At 36.2% G+C, this 21,432-nt stretch overlaps 1 protein-coding gene across 1 annotated transcript in view; it reads left to right on the plus strand.

The window, feature by feature from the left end:
• OLA1 (Obg like ATPase 1) overlaps positions 1–21,432 on the plus strand; it is a 92,693-nt gene that overhangs the window by 40,981 nt on the left and 30,280 nt on the right. The window contains exons 5-7 of the mRNA XM_030951803.1: positions 2,793–2,968; positions 15,074–15,154; positions 15,432–15,529. Of these exons, the coding sequence (XP_030807663.1) occupies positions 2,793–2,968; positions 15,074–15,154; positions 15,432–15,529 (355 nt within the window). The remainder of the gene's footprint in view (positions 1–2,792; positions 2,969–15,073; positions 15,155–15,431; positions 15,530–21,432) is intronic.

A 21,432-nucleotide genomic window follows, 5' to 3' on the forward strand; every position in this document is an offset into this window, starting at 1 on the left:
TTGATGGCTGAAGCTGACATTGAAACTCTGATCAAGAGATTCACAAAAAGAGCTCAGTGTCTGTTGCCTTGAAGAATCTCTCATTTGTACTACGATGTGGACATTACTGCCAGTTTAGTCTTCTATGTACAAAAACATCTTAAAGCTGCCACTTTGTTAGGGACTGTGTCTGTCTAAACGGGAATTCCTCTAAATGTAAAATTGGAAATTTAAACTTAAAATCCATGGCTTTAATGAAATACACAATTAGTGTTTATTCATTCCATGAGAAGAGTCAAGCAACCCAATGAGGAGGAAAGAAGGGTCAATTGTTGCCTTTAGTGGGAAATCACCAGCTCAGTAAGAGGGGCTTTTTACCCAAGCAAGCAACCGCGTGTGCCAGACACAGATCTCTTGTCCTCCTGTTGCCTGAGTGAACTGCAGGATGGCTGCTGACACAGGCATGATGGAAGGAGGAGACTTGAAGAAAACTCTGGCAGAACATTGACGGGTCCATGGGTTAAAGGCTTTAGTGAGCTGATAAGAGAGTGAAGTTATAGAGTCCATTTTGTGGGGGTGGAAATACACTGAATTAATTGGGTTTGAATGAATAAAGAACAATTTTTTTTTTTGTGAAAAGGAATGGGAAGATGTGAGGAAATGAAGCTGTTGTTGAAGAAAACAGAAAAATATAACTAATATATAAGCTGTTTTTTATTGTTGCTAAGTCACCTTTTACTTGCTTTTTCAGAAAAGCTGCTTCCTTAAGACCAAATCAAACTGTTTATTTTACTTTTTATTTTTGTGTTCTAAGTGCAGGATCTTCATGGTCATGCAGCTTTTCCCCCGATTTAACAGTGTGGGGATTTTTGTTGCTTTTTAAACCCATGGACACTAGATGCAGAAGGATGTGAGAAGATATTATTTACAGGCTTTTTTTCTTGATACAAGGAAGAAAGTTAAACTTTTAGCTGAATGAATGCTACATATTGTTGAGAAGGCTGAGGCAAGTCTGTGTGGTAACATCTTCCTAATTCTACCCTTTTTATTCAATATTTCCTTGTAAATTAGAACAGAGCAGTTAAGCTGTTCTCTAGTATTTGCTCATCTGAACAGCCTATATCTCATTCTGTCCGGTGTGCAAGTGAGGATTTATGGAAGACAAGGGCTGTGGTATCTGGTCCTTGATTGCCTGGCACTGGTATAGATTAGTGTGGAGTGTTTCTATTTAACAGAGCAGCCTGTTCTGCCATCATGGTCAGCATCAGGATCTATTGCTGAGGTAATTCTGCTTGTACCCGGGGAGGTCACTGATCAGCTTTGGAGAGTAACAGGAAATGAGAGAGGAGGGAACTTCTGGTAACCACAATTTGAAAGACTATTCATAAGTTTATGTAAAAATGGTTTTGTATGAACAACCTTTTAAACCTGTGTTCCATGTGCATTGGTGTAAGAGCTTTGTTGCTAAAATCTTGGTTTTCAGTAAGTTAAAACAAAAGATGAAGTTTAAGATGTTCATGATGACAAAGAACCCCCACAACATTCTGTATATCAGTTAAGGAATTGTTTGTTGTTTATCCTGTTTCTTATATTTTTCAGTACAAGAAATGTCTTGAATTTTTGTTCCTATCTAAGAAATAAGTTTAACTTTGGTAATGTTCAAGTGACATTCTTTTCATGGCTGATTTCTCATGCATATCTTCTATGTTACAGGTTAGGCATGCAGATACTCTGAAAATTGATCCAGGAAGAATTAATAAACTCTTTCTATCTGTTAATATTTTTATTTTTAAAACACGTATTGGTTTTTTGGGGGGAGTAGGATTTTTTTAAGTGATGCTGCTTATCTGATAATTTCAATCCTAGTTGAATTATGTTGCCAGATTGTCATCAGAAGGGCATGAAGTCAGCACACATGCGTCAGTAATATCTGGTTGTTTTAACCTTATGTTTCCAGTTGGCAATTTGAAATTATGGCTTCAACTGCACTTTAAATATGTGATAATAGCATGTGTTTCTAATAAGGGCCAGCACCATTTTGTTCAGATACTGTGAATGGTTGTCACTCATATATGACAAATGCACCTTCATCTGCTTCTTTGATGGCCCCCTAAAAACCATACCCTCAAATCAGGCCGATGAAATTAGCTGCTGTGTAAATTGTGTGTCTGAGTGGTTCATTATCTAATCACCGTCAGAACCACAGTGATAAAGTAGATTGAAACAGGGACGAGGTCTGCCAGATGATTTCAGGCCTTTTTTTCTAAGCTCTGTTTCCCTTGGAAACACTAAGAGTCATTCAGAACTTCAGAATTCTTTGTCTAGAACTTCTTCATTTCTTAATGCATATAATTGGGCAGCCAGTGAGGTCTGCCAAGGTGATTTGAAAGGTTTTCTCTCCATCATTCTTGTAATCATTACCGTGTGTATTAAAATGTTCCACAATGTTCAGTTTAGCTGCTGTGTTTGCTACTTCTGGGTTAGATATTATTAAACACACCAGCTATGTTCAGGAAACTGCTCCAGCCTATTCCTTTGTAGGAGAAACTCTTAAATGCTCTGAGTCCTGTCCTAAAATGGCAAAGTGCTGTGCTTTGAATATACAGAGAGGGAGCTTTGGATTCTGGAGTTGGTGTGTAAATTAACATACTAAACCAGTATGATATAAAACATTGCGCAGGACGCTTGTACATGGGTGGGACAGCCATGTGGCTTTTCAATTTCAAAATTTCTTGACTCATTATAGTACATTCTAAATATAGATTTCTTGTCTTTCTAGCTTAATAGGTGATTTAAATGTTCTTTTGTTACAGGAGCATTTGAAGATGATGATATCACTCATGTTGAAGGAAGTGTAGATCCTGTTCGTGACATCGAAATTATACATGAAGAACTTAGACTGAAGGATGAGGAGCTGATCCTGCAGAGCATAGATAAGCTTGAAAAAGTAGCTGTAAGAGGAGGGGACAAGAAATTAAAACCTGAATATGTAAGTACATGACCTGTAAAAGTAAATCATTAAGTCTTCTCAGCATTGAATTGAAATATTTGTATTGTTGGGTTTTCATATTGATCCCACATGTGTAATACAAAACACGACTACTATTTTTATATGTATTTTAAAGTAATTATTATTATGAGTTGAAAAAATATTAGAATGACTGGCTGTGCTGTCAGTGTAAGATTTCAGAGATGTAGCTAATTGTAACTTTTGAAATTCAGCTGTTATTTTCTTGCTGACACAGCTTTGTATGAGAATTGCCAATCCTTTGTCAAATTTACATCAATGTCTAAGTTGTAATTCAGAGTTACTTCTGACTTATTCCTGCTGTTAAGCTCTACTATGATGTTGATATTAGTATTCCTGTAGCCAGCAAGTGAATGTATTTTTTTGCGATTGCACTTTGTGTCTTTTAGTGCCTGTTAAATGAAGACTGCTAGTTGAAATTAATTTTAGAATGTTGTTGTGGAAAGCTGCTTAAATGAGCTCAATTATCACAGGGTAGTAGTGATGTTTCTTGGTAAATTAGTAATGTATAATAATTACCAACTTCATAGTATATTTTTTGCAAATTGATGTTTTACTGCTACTTGTCTTTTGAGTCCCCTATACTTTGCCAGTAGTCATTCATTTTTCATTGTCATTAATATTCTGTAAATATTTCAGGTGGTATATAAAATGCATTCTCTAATTATTGCAGCAGTTTATCAATGTGGAAATAGATTATTTATGTCTAGCAGGTAATATTAAGAAGATAACTGTTTTCTCAGATGGATTTTTTGATAGCAAGTAGTAAGAAAAACATGGTTATATTGGTGCTGCCAGGTTAATTCATCAATATTGAAGTGCAGTGAAATTTGTTGACCCTGCCTAGTGTCTGGAAACAGGAGCTGAAAGCGAGCATCCCCCTCCAAAATATTCTACTCCATGATGCAGTGTTAAAAAGCACTTCTGTGGTAGCTTCTGTTGGTGAAGAACTAGTCTTCATCTGGCATGAAAACTAGCATGTTTTATTTCTTGATTCATCTAGGCCAGAAAAAATAGCTATTGTTAGAGGATTTAAAGGCTTTATGTAAGCCCAGAGAGAGAGAACCTTCATTTATGAACCTTCATTTCAGGTCTTATCTGTCATGTGAACCCAGCCCTGAGTACATGTGGGCAGCGATTTTTATCTTTCACAAAAGGTTTCACATGCTTAGACGAACAGTGCAGTTTATGCCTGCGGTTTCAAATAGCATCCACACAGTATTTCACCTTTTAATTCATGTTAAAGAAAGGGGCAAGCAAAAATCCTGTCCATAGCGAATTCAAAGTTCATCCTAAAGCTAAATTTCACATTGGTATGACAGGATGAAAATGAGGAGTGCTGTGATGCTGTTCTGCCCAGCCTTGAGCTCTTCTCACTCACTTTGTTGTGTGGCTGTCTTTGGAAACAGCTTTGCTCAACTCCTTGTGATGGTACATTCCTATCTAGTTTTTGAGTGTACCTCTGTGGATGCTTTGAGGATTTTATATCACAATGTATGTTCTTCGTGTGTGAAGGAAGAAGTTGGCACTTTTGTGATTACAAAGAATCATAACTGAAGTGTGTTTAAAATAGAATTTGTAATAGTGATTGGGTAACTTAATGGGTGGTAGGTACAGTTATGGTTGTATGGCAAGAGTTGTTCTTAGTCATTTTTTAACTTCAGGAAGTTGGTATGTCTTTGAAAACAGAAAATATCAGATTATCCTCAAATTAAGGGAGACAGTAAATAAAAAACTTCAAATCTAGAAATTCAAATTAGATTAATTAAAGAAAAATTTCAAATCTTTATTATTAATCTTTTTTACCCAGCTTCAGTTTGTCATCCATTTCATTGCCTCTTTCTTCAGTCTCCTTACTATTACTTCATCTGTAGTTCACCTGTCAAAATGACTTTTTCACCTTGTATTTGTAACATACACTTCCTGTCATTTGTTGTGTTTCCTTAATCCTGTTTTTATGAACACATGCACAGAAAAGATCAGATTCTTGACGTCCTGTTGCTCTGCCAGTTCTGTTCCCAAGAACAGCTGTTACACATGATCAGTCTCAGCTGAGTTTGTCAGCAACAATAGAGGTTTCAAAGGCGTGAAATTCCTTTGTTTCATGGGAAGGGGTGGCTGAACAGAGTAGGGAGGCACAAATTAATGCTTCCCTTGAGACAAAGGCTGCATGGAGGAACTATAGTCACTAGGGAATCTCTTCAAGGAAGTGTGGGGCATAATGCCTCTGAATCTTGCTGATCTTGGACCTTCTTGCATCTCTTCCCTGTGACTTGTATGCTTGAATTGTAATGGATATACACTAGACTTCATAAAATGGACTTTTTTAATGGTGAAGGCTTGTGAAAGCTCCTTTCTTCTCGTGGTAAATCAATGCTTAGGTCCAGTTGTGCAGCTTCTAGAAGCAGGTTTGTGTAGCTGTAAGACTGTAACAGCAGCTCTTGGGCATTTCTGGCCACTACTGAGCTTTAGATGTTCATCTGCTGGGTTGGGAGACATTCCTGTACAGTTTGCTTTGCCTCTTTTCCTTTCATGTTTTGGCTTGCACACAAGGCCTGTGGTTGCATTACATATAATATACTATAGTACAGTATAGCAGGATTGATTATGCAGTAAATGATTACAGGGAAACCGTGTGGGATTAGTGCAAAAAAGCCATTAAAGATGATTCCACCTTCCTAAAGTGGTAGCCAGATGTTAGGAGTATACTTTGGCAGTTTGGTCAGTCTGCACTTCGCCAGTCCATTGCACTCTGCATTTAGCTTGTCTGTCACAGGCAGAGTTTCCTGTCCAGCACAATTTGCAATGTCTCCATGTGCTTGCAGCTACTGTTCAAGGCTTGCTTTTTTTAGTGCAAAAAAAAAAAAAAAAAAGAAGAGACAGTATGGCCTGAAATGAGTACTTTTTTCCAAATAGGTTGTCTTCAAAAAATAGAGGATGGGACAGGACTGGGAGAGAACTTCTCAGGATTTGCGTTTTAAAATTATTTGCCAATATAATACACAGCCATTGCTAATATTCTGTTCTTAGCAATATTCTTCTTCTCTAGCAGAGATGTGGAACAAACAGCTCTTGTCTGTGCACCAAGTGTTCCCAGTCATTTTTCCTTTCAGGAAAACCAGGAGGTTATGAAGGAAACAGCTTGGTATTCATAGATTGTTTGGGTTGTGTTTTTAAGCACTATGTTAAAATTTTAGTGTCTCTCTTTTTTATTGTTTTCTTTCCCCCATTCCTTTTGGAACAATTCAAGGTGAAGATGCTTGAGAATGTCTCAAGAATTTCAACTGGTTGAGAGTTATAGAAGTCATTTGTCTCATTTTATAAATATGAATTGTCTGCTTTAGAAAATTTGCTTTATCAGTAAGCCACCACAATTGTAACTTGGTAGTCTGAAATCTCCAAAAGGTTTAGGAGGAAAAAAATAAAAAATTTACAGTGTATATCAGTCAGCAGGACTTAAATCTGAGATTTGTATTTGATTGCCTGCATTTTACATGGTGTTATAACTTGTTAATTATCATTTTTCCTCTGTCAAAACCTACATTGCCTACAGGTGGTAAATTCACCTTTGTGGAGTGACGTGGCTTGGCAGTTGAATAATGTTAACTGTTTGTCCCGTCTCTCAGAAAATTGATTTCTCAGTCCCCTGTCAGCAGAAATAAAGTAGCTGACTGTTGTTAAGGGGCTATCAATGAAATAATTTTCAAGTTCTACTTAAAAATCAGTGGCACAATATGATCCAAGATCACCAACATGTAATGTTGACATAAGCTTGGAATAGCTTCCTTTACACATGTATTGTCTGTTTTGCAAGTATTCCCACAACCTTCTCAGAAATGTCTGTTTACTGTTACTAAGGGTAGTCTTTCAGACTTTATGTACCTTTAAATATTATTTTGGCTATAACCTTCTAAAGAGATATTATAGAATAAAAATACTCCTGTTATTTGCATGTATTAAAACAGTGCAAATATAATTTCAGAAAGCAGTCAGAGTACTTTTGATTTTATATTTTAAATCTGTCTGGTGCTGGTATATGCAGAGACGTGAGATAGATATTGAGTTAAACTTTATTATTAGCTTATTATTGATCTGTCATTTTGGATAGTAGGTGATTTCAAAGTAAAATTCAAATATATATGACTCTATAAATCAGAATGTACAAATGATAAAATTAATCTTAAAAAATATATTTTAATTGGTGGGATTTTTCAGTCCTGGAGACAAGTCTCTAAGTTAATACCATTTAATACAGTGGAGTGAACATTATTTCAGGATTTTCTTCCAATGTCCTCCCAGCCTAATTCAGTTCTAGTCCTTAGAAATTGATAGCTCTGCAACAGATAGCTGCTTCCTTGAGCCCTTTGTTGGTGCCCAGTCTTGAATTGCAGCACAGAAGAATTCTTATGTTAACAGTATTGAGATCTATATATCTGAATACAAGGGTATTGTTTATAGTTGAGCCGATGCAGATTATTGATGCTAGTGATATGAAGACACAATCTTTAGGTCAGAATCAGTGTGCACAGTGTTCGACCTTCCAATTTTCTGTTGAAAAGTGGCTTCTACAGTAGGTCAGGATCAGCATTCGCTGGATTTGAACTTCCAGGGTTGGGTTGAATGGGATGCTTTCACCAGTCTCCATTGTAAAGTCTGTCATTTAAAAAATAAGATTAGTTTATCAAATCAAGCACCTTTTTTAACAGGAAAAGCAATTGCAGTTATGGAAAGAGCAGTTAGAGACTTCTTTTTTGTGTGATGGTAGGAGAACCACCTAGTGCATATTCAGCTTAAAAGAAAGGCATCAAGCCTTGTTTTGTTACTGTGGTGGACAATGACCTAATAATGAACACTTACACTCTGCCTATGGTCACTGTATTTGTCAGCATATATGTACTATGAAGAGTAAAGCAAAATCTTCCTAATGCTGGTTTAAGTAGCTTTAATCCCTTCCATTCTCCTCCCTTACATTTTAATGTCTTGGTCCTGTCCTGAGAAAGTAGTAACTGTTTGAAAGATGTTCTTTTGTTCATCATTTGTTGTTAAAATCACCAGTATGGTATGGGGGATACTTCACATACAGCAAAGAGCTGGTAGATTCAGTTTGTTCTTATTATCAATATATACTGCATGAAAACCTTTCCCTCCTGCAATATTCTGATGAATGGGATGTGCCAAGCAGAATTTGCTGACCTCTTGCTGCAAGCACTTGCCGGAGTTCTCACGGATGGATGAACTCTTATTTCCTCTAACTGATGATGTCAGTTGGGAATGTTCACCTTTCTTTCATTCCAAGTTGAAGATAAATACAGTCATGAATTGTATAAATTTTTTTTTTTGCCAGTTTCTTTGGTCTCCTTGTGTGAGGAGAGTTTGAGAGGCCAGTTTGTTCCACAGGAGAGGGAAAGAAAGGAGCAGTGTACACATGCACTGTTGACATGCTCTCTGCTGATGGCTTTTACAATTGCTAACTTAAATCATAGGGAATCGAGAAAATATTTATATTCTTAATGCATATAATTATGCCTAAAATCTTGAGTGGACCATTTACTGTGCTTAATGTGGTATTTAGAGAAAATTAAAGTTCATTCTGGAGAACATTTTGAATGTAGCACGGCAGATGTTTGTGAATTGATTGGTAGTAAAGCCTGACTTAAAAATACATAATGTGTAAACACATGTTTGGATTTTTTTGGTATTATCAGTAGAGAAAGAGAAGTCAGTGCTTAAATATTTTCTGTCAAGGCTGATATTTCCTGTATAGATTTGACAAGTAGCTTAAAGTAATTAATTTTGTAAATCATGCCTCCCTTGATATGTCTAGATCCAAGTAAGTTTAAAAGTGTATGTGTATATGCCAAAATAACACTATATAAAAATAACTGTATTCTGAAAAAGACACCTTTTTCATTTGGCTTAATTCGCACAAATCTACAACAAATGCATTCACACGTGGATTTATTTGAAAATTTTTGTGGATTGGCTAATGCAACAAGGAAAGTTTAGTGAAACTCTTCAGAAAGATATTTCATTTTACTTTTCAGTGCAATTTCCCTGTTCTGAATTTCTGAACTGCTGGAAATAATCACTTGTAGATGGACTGCATTCTTTATTCTTGCTTGCTTTTTTCTTTAAGAAGCGACATGTGACTGAGTTGTTTTATTTTTAATGCTGTAGAGCCCACAAGGATGACCCACGCAGGAGAATTTTGGGCTTATTAACAGGAATTACATTGCTTGGAATGCCTCTAGGATGTTTTGGGTGAAACGTCCTTGTTGTGGTTCATAAACATTATTGGCATGTAGTTCTAAGTAAATCTTATATCATGTACAGCTTGTACTGGCTCTGTGAGAAGGCATTAAATAGAAGGAAGGATAATACACTTGTCCTAAATCCATTACTTGGCCCATTGTATTTTTATTAAAGTCAGTGAGCAAGGGAATTGTAAGAGATGAGACATTGTTTTGTACCACAGAGGAGCTCATTGTCACTCCAGTTGGTGCAGTACCTGGCTTGTTCTCTTTCCTGCACCCAGCTGCTACAGCTTATTTTAAGCACTTACCACAATGAAAAAAACATCATCTAGCCTTTTCTTTAAACTGTCAAATTTGTCTTAATTGTCTTTTAAAATACCATTGTTTTTAAGTAATGTTTTAAGAATAAATTCTTACCGTGTCACTTCATCCTCAATCTTCTAAATTGCCCCAAAACCTCCAGGAAGAGCAGACAGCTGAGGCTCTGCTCAAGAGAAGTGAAAAGATTTCCAAGTAAAGCTGTGAATAGAAGGAATGTGGGCTCAGTGCACTCCATCCACCTCATGTGTACTCAGTAAACTGCTCTTGGTGCAGCACACTGAAACTAGCTATGAGTACCTCAAATAGCATTGTTCTCTATCTGTATCTGAAAAACCATTTTGAAATTTTGAAGGCCAGGTGGAATAATTATTACCTGGTTTGATCCCTCGCATATCCCAACTTAATTCTTACAACTGTGGTTAAAATGGAATGTATCTCTTACCGGAATAATTAACCTTTATTAAAGTATTTTCTGGCTAGAGTTAAATTACTTCAACTTGTATTAGCTATGCCAGTAATTAATTATCTTTACTGTTTAGAAATAAGAGACAATTTTAGTCTGTAATTGTCAGGCTTTAGCAGTCATTTGATTTCTCTATGCTAGTGTGAAAAACCCTGCATATGTGAGATTTTTGGTTTTTTTATATATATGTATATATATATACACATATAATATGCAATAAGAATAAAAGCATAGAATTTAAGAACACCAAATCTTCATGCATAAGCACATTCTCAAAACCCCTGTTTTTTCTCCAGTTTTTAATTATTTCAGCAGAGATAAGTGTAAAATTATTCCTGTTGGACACTAGGCTATTTATATACTCCAGGACTGCATTAGTGTTCTAGTTACAGTACAGTTCATTTGCTTGTGACCCTCCAGGCTTCTCAGTCACTCTTGCAGGAGGAAGTCCTGCGTTGGTAAATACTGTATCCACCCTCCCTTTGCCTCTGCTCAGCAGTGTATGAACTTCAGGGTTTTGTATTCAAAAGCATGGTTTGCTTTTTTAGAGTTGTGGGGCAGTTCTGGTCCCTACATAGGTTCCCAGTGTTTGTAAGTTACTGTTCCCAGAATGTGTGTGTCATTAACATGGCCTTTTTTGGCTGTTGAAAGATGGTAACCAGGGAAAGGCAAAGAGTTTGTTTGGAGCGCCATCAGAAACACACACATTGGGGTTTTTATTTACAGGTGTATTCTGAGACCTACTAGGTAGGTGGTGTTGACTCCATTTAGTATATGCAGTGATTTATTAAAGAAATAATTCTGTCACTGAGCCAGATTCTTTAGGGAAGTCAGAATAGGTTATTTGTACACTACCACCTTCATTACTGATATGCAAAGGTGTTGGACTTTGGAATGATTGAGAGGAGCTAACTAAGAGCTACAGATAATGTTAATGTTTTAGGTACTCCTTGTAGCTTTTCCTAGCAGCAGAGAAGTATAAATAATAGAATTTTAGACAGTTGAAACATTTTAATAAAAAGTATCTAAGTGCTTTTGGAGTACAGGGAGATGGTAGGTTTTTACATCTTAGAAGTTTTGAAGGGAATGAATAAGATACTGAAAAACACTGCATATGTCCCTTGGTGGAGGAAAAACCTTACTGTACTCACAGTTACTCTGTAGTAGTGGAGACTTTTGCACTGCCTGCAGGATCACAGGGAATTCACTTGCACTTTGAAGTGTGAAGTGATAATCCTCACAACTGCTTATTTCTTTATTAAATTTACGGAAGTTAATTACATGCCCTGGTAATTTACAACAAAAAAATCACAATTCTCTGATGCCAAGTAGGCAAGTGAGTTTCCAAGCTTCAGTTTAGTCCCTCATGCTGTAAGAAGAATTTGGCATTGGCACACATTATTACTATCATTCATCCAGAAAGTCTATTAATGTATGCACATTTTTCTACACAGTAATGTTTCATGAGTAGGTCTTGGTAAATCTGCTATATGCAGTTTACATGTATTTCATTATTTTATACTGCTGGACTTACTGTTAATGTCCTGCTTAGCATTTGTGGGTTGAGTACTTGTGGTCTTTGGAAAATGGAGTGCAGGACATGATTAAAATAACTGTATTTCATATGGCTAAATATACTGAGTATTTGTAAGTGCTAAATATATTGCCATGCATATAGTCAGAAATGAACTGATTTTACAAACAGTGATATTTGATATTCATTAAGTTTGCTGCATTTCATACGCCTTGACAACTGTAAGGAAATTGGAATTTGGAGGTATTTTTGGTGTCTTTCTGAATGGCTCTTGTTACAATGTTGCTAGCTAGAAAACAAGAGTACCACTCTCATCAAAGGCGGCAAAATGGATCATTCTGCTGGTGACAGATTGACCTCTAAGCATACAATTGGGGGTGCCAGATCTAATAAAACAAAGTGGATCATTGCTCTGTATTCTGTTATTAAGCATCTCAAAGTTAACTTGAGTAGTGATTAAGTGTCTTTAAATTACTAGTACAGTGATAGAGAAGATAAAAAGATCAGGTTGTACTCTTTCACCAGTCCTAAATAGAAGCAAAGAATTAAAAATGGTGCTGCATGAGAAATAACCCAAAAATGTGCTATTTGTATGTTTGTTGAGAGTATTGGGGCAGCTGAGTTAAAAAGAAATACATGGAAATATGTGCCTTTCTTCATGTTGCCATTTGTATTTAACAATTTCTTGTTAACGAGTTAAGTCCCATTTCAATGGAACACCACCACTGATGCAGGGGAATCTAAGTTCAGCTCACCCTTTTTTGAGTTTCTGGACTGTCTACTTACATTCTGCATGGTGTGACTGCTGCCCATATAGTCCATGAGAGAACTTCTTTGTGTCTCACTGCTTCATCAGCTTCATCCAAAAATGCTGCATTTGCTTACAAGTTTCCATCCTTTTACCTACAGAAAGTTTTCCAATACTTTGCCAGCCTCCCTGCGAAACCAAAATAAAATTGCACGTAGATGGTTGTTAGTTGTCCTCAGCATACTCAGCTGTAGATCTGCCTTACCTGTGGAAATTGTCCATGTAATCACTCCTTTAGAACAGCAGTTGCAAACAGCTTTAAGTCAGGTGCATAAACGGGAAATTAATAAAATTAGGTCAGTGCCAAAATGGATTTAGACTGTGTGTCACTGTAAGTAGCAAATTAATGTGGGAGAGGTTTTGATTGGCAGTTCTGTGGTTAGGCATGCTTTAGAAAGGCCAAACTTTATTTGCTGTGTTGATACTTGAAATTTTGTGGAGCTTCTGTGTTACCTAGCTCCTCTTACAGTGTGATTACAAAACATTTCATTTCTGCTTAAGCAGAAACTTAAAGGTTTGGCTCCGGTGACTTCTGCTATGGTGGTTTTTTTTCTGTCAGTTTTTTATTGACTCCAGTTTATATGTAGCAATGCATTGCTGTTGTGGGAGAAACTGTAACGCTGAAAGTCATGTGGTAGGTGCCTACAGAACTAGTTCAAAATCCAAAATAGTGTGTAACCAGAATTCCTTCACTGCTGAACGGGAATCTTGGTGGTTGTGTTGATTTTTATATATATCTATTTAAAGAGAAGCTGAGGATAAATATCTTAAGTGAAAAGTACTTACTGGTAGAATTGCTTTCCTTATCTTGTTTATACAGATTAATTAAAAAAATAAAAAGCACATAGGGTTAAAGATAAGATGGTGCCAGTGTTTTCTTCTTTATGTGTAATCTTGTTGCATGTCTCTACATAAGCTGTTCTGGCCACTCATCATAGTAACCAGCTGGGCCATTTCACCTGCTGGAGCCATTAAAGAGGACTCTCTCCCCCTAGATTAATCCCCTCCGACATTAGTTTTTTGCTCTGACAACTGGAGCAGGCATTCAGAATTTGCAGGTGGCCAGTGTGACGCACATAATTGCCTACAATTTTAGGCAATGAATAAAAATGGTCTACATTACTTGTCAAAGGTTGTATATGCAGTGCCAAGTGAGATCTATGGGAAGCCTTTTAGGGTTTAAAGAACAGTTAATAGCAAAGCTGCACAGTGCTTTTTTAATCATAATGCATTTGTAATATAGCACTTTGATCTTCTCCTTGTAGGAAATGGTGTTATATTAGCCACTTTTAAACATTTATGAGTGAAATTCAGTTATAGGAGAGTAAAAGTGATTATTCTTAGGCAGAACATGTTAGATTTCATTAAAAGTTTTAGCTTGCCCCTTCCTTGTTAAAATCTGTGGGGAGTCCTGTTCCTGGAGGGTTTCAAATCAGGATCTGAAGATTTAGAAGAGCTTTTTTTTTTCCCTCCACTAACGCTACTGCAAGACTAGAAAAGACGGTAGTAAATACTGATGTTATTTGTGATTGTTTATAAATGTACTTCAACAGCATAGCATTAAGTACAAAAAATGTTGTGTGCTCAACAGTTCAGGGAATGTTTCCTTGTATTTTAAAGATCTTAATGCTCAGTTGCATCAATTTCAGCTTAAAAAAATGCATTATTTAAAGCATGATCATAAATTATCTACAACAAAAAATAGGCGACTCTAAAATGTACTACTCCTAGAAGAGCAGAGTTTGACCTTTCAGACCCAAGAGCCTTTTATTAACACCTGCCTGTAAGGAAAACCGTGCCACACGCAGCTTTCGGATTCACGACCACAAAACTGATGAGGAAAGGCTTGAAGGGTTCAGTTTGTGTCACTTGCTGTTTGCCGTTTCCATTTCACAGATGATTAATCTTTCTGTGAAGAAAGGCCAGAGAAACAAAGCACATTGGGCTCTTCCTGCAGTTACTCCTTCTGAATGCACACTAGCTTGCTAACTAAAAGGCCTTTAGATTTCCTGCCGAGAGAGATGTTCTGAAAGTGAATGCAGCTGGTTGGAGGTCACCAGTGCAAGGCTCTTGCCATTGTGTAATGGAGGCTTTGGCAGGTTTCATTTTGGGGGGGGGAGGGAGAAGGTGTTGGCAAAAAATTAATGCAGAATAAAAAGGGCTTTGGCCGTTTGAATTAATTTCTTGAGGGTGGATCATCAATAATAGGCTCCGTTTCTTTTGCTCACAATTTAAAAAAAAAATTTTTTTTTGCTGTGTTTTGTCCCACCCATTCCCTTTTCTTAATGGCCTGTTTATATTGTACGTGGTCTCTCCCACTGGATGCTGAAATGTTGCGTCTTACTGAGTTTGAAATGCAATCTAAAATGTACTGATTTTTACATATATTTTATGAGCTCTGCTGATGTTCTTGGTGACAAGAGATGATACTTGAGTCTTGTGTATTTAACTTTCTAATTGTAGGATTTGGATGACTTTAATAATCCATATTGCTCTTTAGCGACTTTGAAAGCAGCAATTTCTGTTTTTCTGGGAGAGTAAACATTTGTTTATAAAAGGTATTAGCTAATTTTTCATTTGTGTGTATGTTTTGAATCTTAATGGATACACGCCTTGTTTATGGAAGAGAATAGTCTTGATATCCAGCTGAGTTTTTGACTTTGGGTTTTTTTTTGATCTTGCGTAGGACGTAATGTGCAAAATCAAGACATGGGTAATAGATGAAAAGAAAGCTGTCCGCTTCTATCATGATTGGAATGACAAAGAGGTAGGCTTTAAATATTACTCCATGAATTGACTTCTAATTTTGCTACCTGTTACTGGTTCTTTTAAAAGTTGTTGGTTTTGGGGTTTTTTTTTAGATTTCATATTCATAGTTTATTGAATGTTGAATGTATTAGCTGAATTTATACTTATCTGTGATTTATGTATTACACTTGCATTCTGTAGCCTTCTCAGACATGCCATGAAGAAAATGATCATAAAATTCATTCAAGTTGATTTAAACTGTTTTTAAAATTCTCTCCCTCTATTCTCACTTCCAGATTGATGTTTTGAACAAACATCTGTTTTTTACTTCAAAACCGATGATCTACTTGGTTAATCTGTCTGAAAAAGACTACATTAGAAAGAAAAACAAGTGGTGAGTGTACAGGTTAAATGTCTAAACTTATATTTCTGTTTCACATTTTTCAATGGTCAATAATTCCTTGCACATTTACATCACCAAGGATATTAGTTAAAATAGCTATATGAACTAATCTTGCACTTCTGTTACTTGTTATGCTCCCACTGACATGCTGCTTGAGTACAATGCATATGGTGAAACCTTGACTGAAACTGCAGAAAAGAATATGCTTTCCATCCTTACAATTCAACATGAAGCCATTAACATTGAAGAAAACAGATTTGATTTAGAAGTACTAATTTAAATAAGCATGTGGCTTTATCATGTTCTATAATGCTGGTTGTCTGAACAGCATCTTTTTCATTCCAAAGGAATGAATTGAGTGCCAGAAGACTAAAGCTGTGTGAGTTGCACAGAAGTCTTTTGAACAAAATTGCACATTTTAGCGTTACTCTTCTGTTTGTAGTTGGGTGCCTGGCTTTCTTGCCACTTCTTGTGCCTTGCTTGTGGTTTACAGGCCTCTTTTGACGGGCTTTTAATGCCATGAATAGCTCAGGCTTTAGTCAGGTGTTTCCGGCATCAGTGTTGTGACTCAGGTACATAATGTTTACAAAATCAATCTATCAGACATTCAGTGAAGTGGATGAAGATCCCATCCTAACATGGTAGACATAAGGTGGGAATCCACTGTTCGAAAGTACAGCATTTAGCATGTCATTGGAAGCTCTAGATGGCATAAATACTGCTCTGTGGAGGAGGGAACAGATTGGGTAGTAGGCATATGATGAAGGAAAATCTATAGCAGTGTGTTTAGATTAAAAAAAACCCAAACAAACAGCAAATATTTTCTTACAATTCAGAATTTTAAACACTGTACTTGTGAGATACTTTGAAGATGTATAAATGTATGTTTGTGAACAGATATATGCATGTAACTCATCCAAACAAATCAAAAGTATCTAAAGCGGAATATCTGCATTCTCCTAAAGTACACCCTCTGTTTCTCCCTGTACTTCATTAAGTACTTAGATGCACATGGTTTCAATTTTCCATTAAAAATTCTCATTTCCATATGATATCAAAGAGTGAGAAGGCTTTAAACTGAAAAATAAACATTCATAGACTGGAAGCCAAAACAATAATTAATGTCAGATGGTTAACTCCAATAAATCATTAGAATAAATTCTGTGAAATTACTGCAACTAAAACTGTCCTTTTGATACTCCAAGACATTTTGTGTTGGTACTAAAGAACAAAATTTAACGTATTTTAGTAGCAAACCCTCTCAGTCCCAAACACAGACTTCAGAATAGACTTCACAAGCAATATAATAACGTAAGCTCTTCATATTTGACCAAGTTTTATAATTTTAAATTATTTTTTTTCCTCTAAGTAATTTTTGGGTATGACAATTTAAATATAAGAAGTGGTTCTACCCTAGGAAGTATTTAAGATCAGGGTAGTTGTATTTGCTCTGTTGTTGTAAGGTGATACTTTTTTCAAAGTAAAAATGCTATGGTTCTTCAGGCTTTCTGTAACAGTACAGATATGGAAGCTTATGTGCAAATGGATGAATCAGTTTCCATGTCCCAGAAAGGATCCTCACACCTGTATTTGGCTGATTACAGGTAGAGCTCAGTGGCTCTAATTGTACAGTAAATACCATTGCCCAGACCCTAATGGCAGCCAGACTACTTAGGCGACGCCAGTCTGTGATTTAGCTGTCGCCAGTCACCCCGTGTTTTTTGTGAGACTGGTTGTGATGATGACATAGTTAAACCCAATTGAAAGCAAATCTTTGGATAAATTGCAATTTTTAATTTGTAAAAAATCAGATGTTTGAGTTGAGGAGTCATATAATGAAACAGTTTAACTGTTTCTATTACAATTAATGATTTAGTTTTTAAAAAGTATACCCAGATCTCATGGATGTGAGTGTAATTGTAGCTGAAAGATCAAAGCCTGGGTATCTGAGTGATGTTCCAGAAGAGAATTTACCACATAGCCATTTTCAGTACAGTTTCTGCCTCCTGCTGTTCCTATTTTCCCTCAAGCTAGCCATTGACTACCCCCTGTGCATCCCTGCTCGTAAAAAATGATTGAGGAAGTATTTGTCATGTATTTATGAGTGGGAAACATTGTGTGATAGGGAAAGGCATCTACTAGAACCAGAAAGATTGCCATTTCCTTTCCTTCAGCTACTCTGCCACAGCCTTAAATCCTCGGTTTATGCAACATAGCTTTTATATTTAAGAGCAGAATAAATGTTTTCTATGAAGGATGCTAACTGTAGGCTTCTGTCATTTATATGGTGCAAGCAGATGTAAATGATTAGAATATATTTTACTGTTAGATGCCACTTTCTGATTTTTGTTATTATTTTGAGGGGTAGGTATTCATATTTGAAATACAAGCCACGTTTAGTTGTAGTCATTCTTCTAAAAAAAGTTTATTTATTTCTGAGCTTAATTCATAATATAACAAGAGACTTTTTTCATAATATAAGAAGAGACTTTTTTCATCGGACTTTTGCAACTATAAAAGTGTTTAAAACAGTCAAGGAGAGAAGAGGCTTTTTTGATTTTGTGTGGAGAGGAGAACTGAAATTGTCTTTGTTTTACTTGGTCACTCTTCCAGAATTAATGAACATTTTAATTGTTAGTTAAAGCACACTTATATTTAGGTGCCAATGTGTCATTTTTCAATCCAAGGAAAGAATAAAACACTGTGAAAGATAGGACTATTGTGTGTTTGAGTAGGTGTATTGACCTTTTGAAAGATGTAAAAACTGGAATGGCTCCAAGCAGTTACTTGCTGGTTTTAACAATGTTGAATTAGTCATTCAGTTGATTTATGATTAAGACCTAGCCCCTGAAGAGAAGCTGACATGGCAGCTGTGTTAGTCGCACTTGTGTTATGATCAGATGACAGTAATCTTGATGTTTATGGGGGAATCCACTGAAACCATTCCTAATATGTACTGCTGTGCTCTAAATGAATATTTAAACTCTTTTAATAATTCCCAATTTTTTTAAACTGGATCTAGTACCTTAACCATGGTATACTGTATTAGAGTTTAACCATCAAAATATTCAAAATAGTAATAATAATAATTACCATTTTGAGTCCCAGGATTTCACATGAATCCAGGATATCTGATTTATCAGCCCTTCATCTAATTTAAGCCTTACATTTTAGTCTTGCTATACAGCATGCATCTCTAGTGGCTCAGAGAATGGATTCCAGTTATGGAATATATTGAACTAAATAATGAGTGGATATAGTGGACCATGCTTAGCATCATGTTTGGTTTGGTATTTTGGACTTACTTGCAGCAAGCACCAGAAATACTGGTATGTGTTTAAGCTGCATATCTGATGACTCAATTTCTCTGGTCCAATAAAGTGAATTTCATCCTATGCCTAGACTGTAATTTAAAAAGCCGCTTATGCTGCTGAAGATTTTCTAGTATTTCTAGCATTGTAACGAAATTGTCTGAGACTTAATTATGGATTTCTGAACATTGTTTTCTCTAATATAATTCAGACTTGTTGAATATCCAAATGTATGTTAACATAATTTTAAGGGGTTGTTTCTCAAAATGTTATGGTAGGCATTCTGTTAAAAATGTTGATCAGTGTTGATAGGATAGGAGACAGTATTTTGCTCCTGTGTATTTAGAAAAGTGACATATATGTCTTAATAAATAAAATTTTGCCCATTAATTTTCATCGCATTTTCAGTGTTCTTAAGCTAGAAGAGGTATAATTAGGTCAGATGAAAGGTCCATCTTTTCTGGTATCATGTTTCTGACAGGCCACTAACAGATGTCCAGGGAAGATTATAGGAACAGATTAAGCAAACAGACTATGTGCATCCTGCTTCTTGCAATCTGTTATTGTAGAACTGACTGAGCCAGATATGATATACTTATGGTTAATACTTTTTGACTGATTTTTATTCTATAAATTTACCCATTTACCTTTTGAACTCAAGTATACTTTTTGGTATCCCAATATCCTGGAGCCGGGACTTCAACAGCTTAACTATGTGCTATATGTAGAAGTACTTCCTTATGCTTGTTCTGGATCTGCCACATCATAATTTCATTTGATGCTCCTTAGATCTTGTATTATGAGAATGAATAATCCTTTTCTATTCATCTTTTTCATATTGCTTCAGATGTTCCAAATATTTAAAAAAAAAATTGAGGGGGTAGGGAAATCTGACATGAAGAAAGAAATATCGAGGGTGGAGTAAAAGGAACACTCCATAGGTTTGAGTATGAACTAATCTCTTTCACTCGGTCTTTCACTTTTAAACTAGTTAGGAAACAAAATTATAAATGGAATTCTTTATTACCATTTATGGTAATTAATGGAGCCATGGAGTTCTTGGTTGTATTTCTGCAGGTATGGATGTTTAGGCAGTGACATTTTGTTCTAATAAATATATTTGAGAAATTAGTTGAAGGAATTTTAAAATCATAACTTGTAATGCCAAGGTGATGTTGAGATGTTCTCTTGACATAGCTGCTTAATGATTTTAAGGTTGTCTTCTATGCTGACAAATTTGGAAAAGAATATTTTTTAAAATATATTACAGTTCTTGTTCCTGCCTTACAACTGAAATTCTTTAAAAGAATATTAGGAGATGATTTATGTTATCTGGGTATAAGTAAAGTTTTGCACACACAAGTTGAGAAGTCAGATATTCAAAGCTAATCGGATTCAGAAGTTAGGCATCCTGTGCTACATCTTTACTGCCTGACTGAGAATATCTTACAGCTGAAGCTGTCAAAACTAGGAATTATGTATGTTTTTCATGGAGCACCTACCTAGTCTAGTAAGGGATAGTGCATGTTATTTGCTTAATAAAGTTATTCTTTATAGTTTCTTATACAAATGAATTAATGAATACAAATTAATTAGTCATTCAGCAGTCAAATGGCAGTCTGTTTTCTTTCTACCACCATGTCCTGACATTGCCAATTGACTTCTTGGAGTCTTCTGTTTTACAATTCCAGTGACTTCATTTAGTTGTTGTGTTTAGCCCATACTTTTTGCCTCACTGTTTTCCTAGCTGATATGCTCTCCATGGGTCTTTGCCAGATTCTCTCTGCTTTGATTTCATCCCATTCTTGCTGGCTTAGTTCCAGTCCAGTCCTTTGGCCTGGATGATTTCTTTTACCAGACTTCCTGTTTTGGTTTGCTTTCTTTTGCCTGCCCCTCTGGAGTCCCCTGTCTGTTTGAATGTGAATGCATCTTGTTTGGGTAATAGCAGGTGTTGGGGACATGTCTTTAAGCATGGAAAGATGGGTCCCATTCTCAGCTTCAGTGTGTAACCTTGCTCCAGATGCAAAATCACCTTCCTGGAGGCTAACTTCACTCCAGTGTTCACCTTCTGCCCAGATTTGATGGTTTATCTCTGATAGCAAGTTTGCTCTGTGCCAAATGTCTTGGTTCCTATGTATTAGGACAGTAAAATTTTTCAAATGGGTTGTTTCTGTATGTTTTAAAAATGGGTGGTGTTTTATGGTGATGCTTTTTTCAAAAATTCTGGTCCACCTGATTACAACATGGCACTACTAAATAGCTAAAGTGTAGGTTGCAAAGTTAGGAAATAAAACCTCAGTGGTTTACTTAGAATATGTTGACTCTTGAACTAGTAAAGAGAAGTGTGTCATAGTAGAGGGGAACCTGGATTTTGGGAAGGTCTGTCCTGGGCAGATAAAGGTACCATCACACTATGCTTAGAACCCATCAAAGGCTACAGACTGTAGAGAGAAGGGTGAGCAGGGAAATGAAGAACAGTCTTTCCAGTGTTCAGAGTGGCGTGTGACAGCCCAGCATCCCAGAGCACCAGGACCAGCCCAGCACAGCAGCCATGACCTGTAGGTGCACAGTTTGTGGTGATTG

The sequence above is a fragment of the Camarhynchus parvulus genome, chromosome 7, assembly GCF_901933205.1.
Source record: "Camarhynchus parvulus chromosome 7, STF_HiC, whole genome shotgun sequence".
NCBI lineage: Eukaryota > Metazoa > Chordata > Aves > Passeriformes > Thraupidae > Camarhynchus > Camarhynchus parvulus.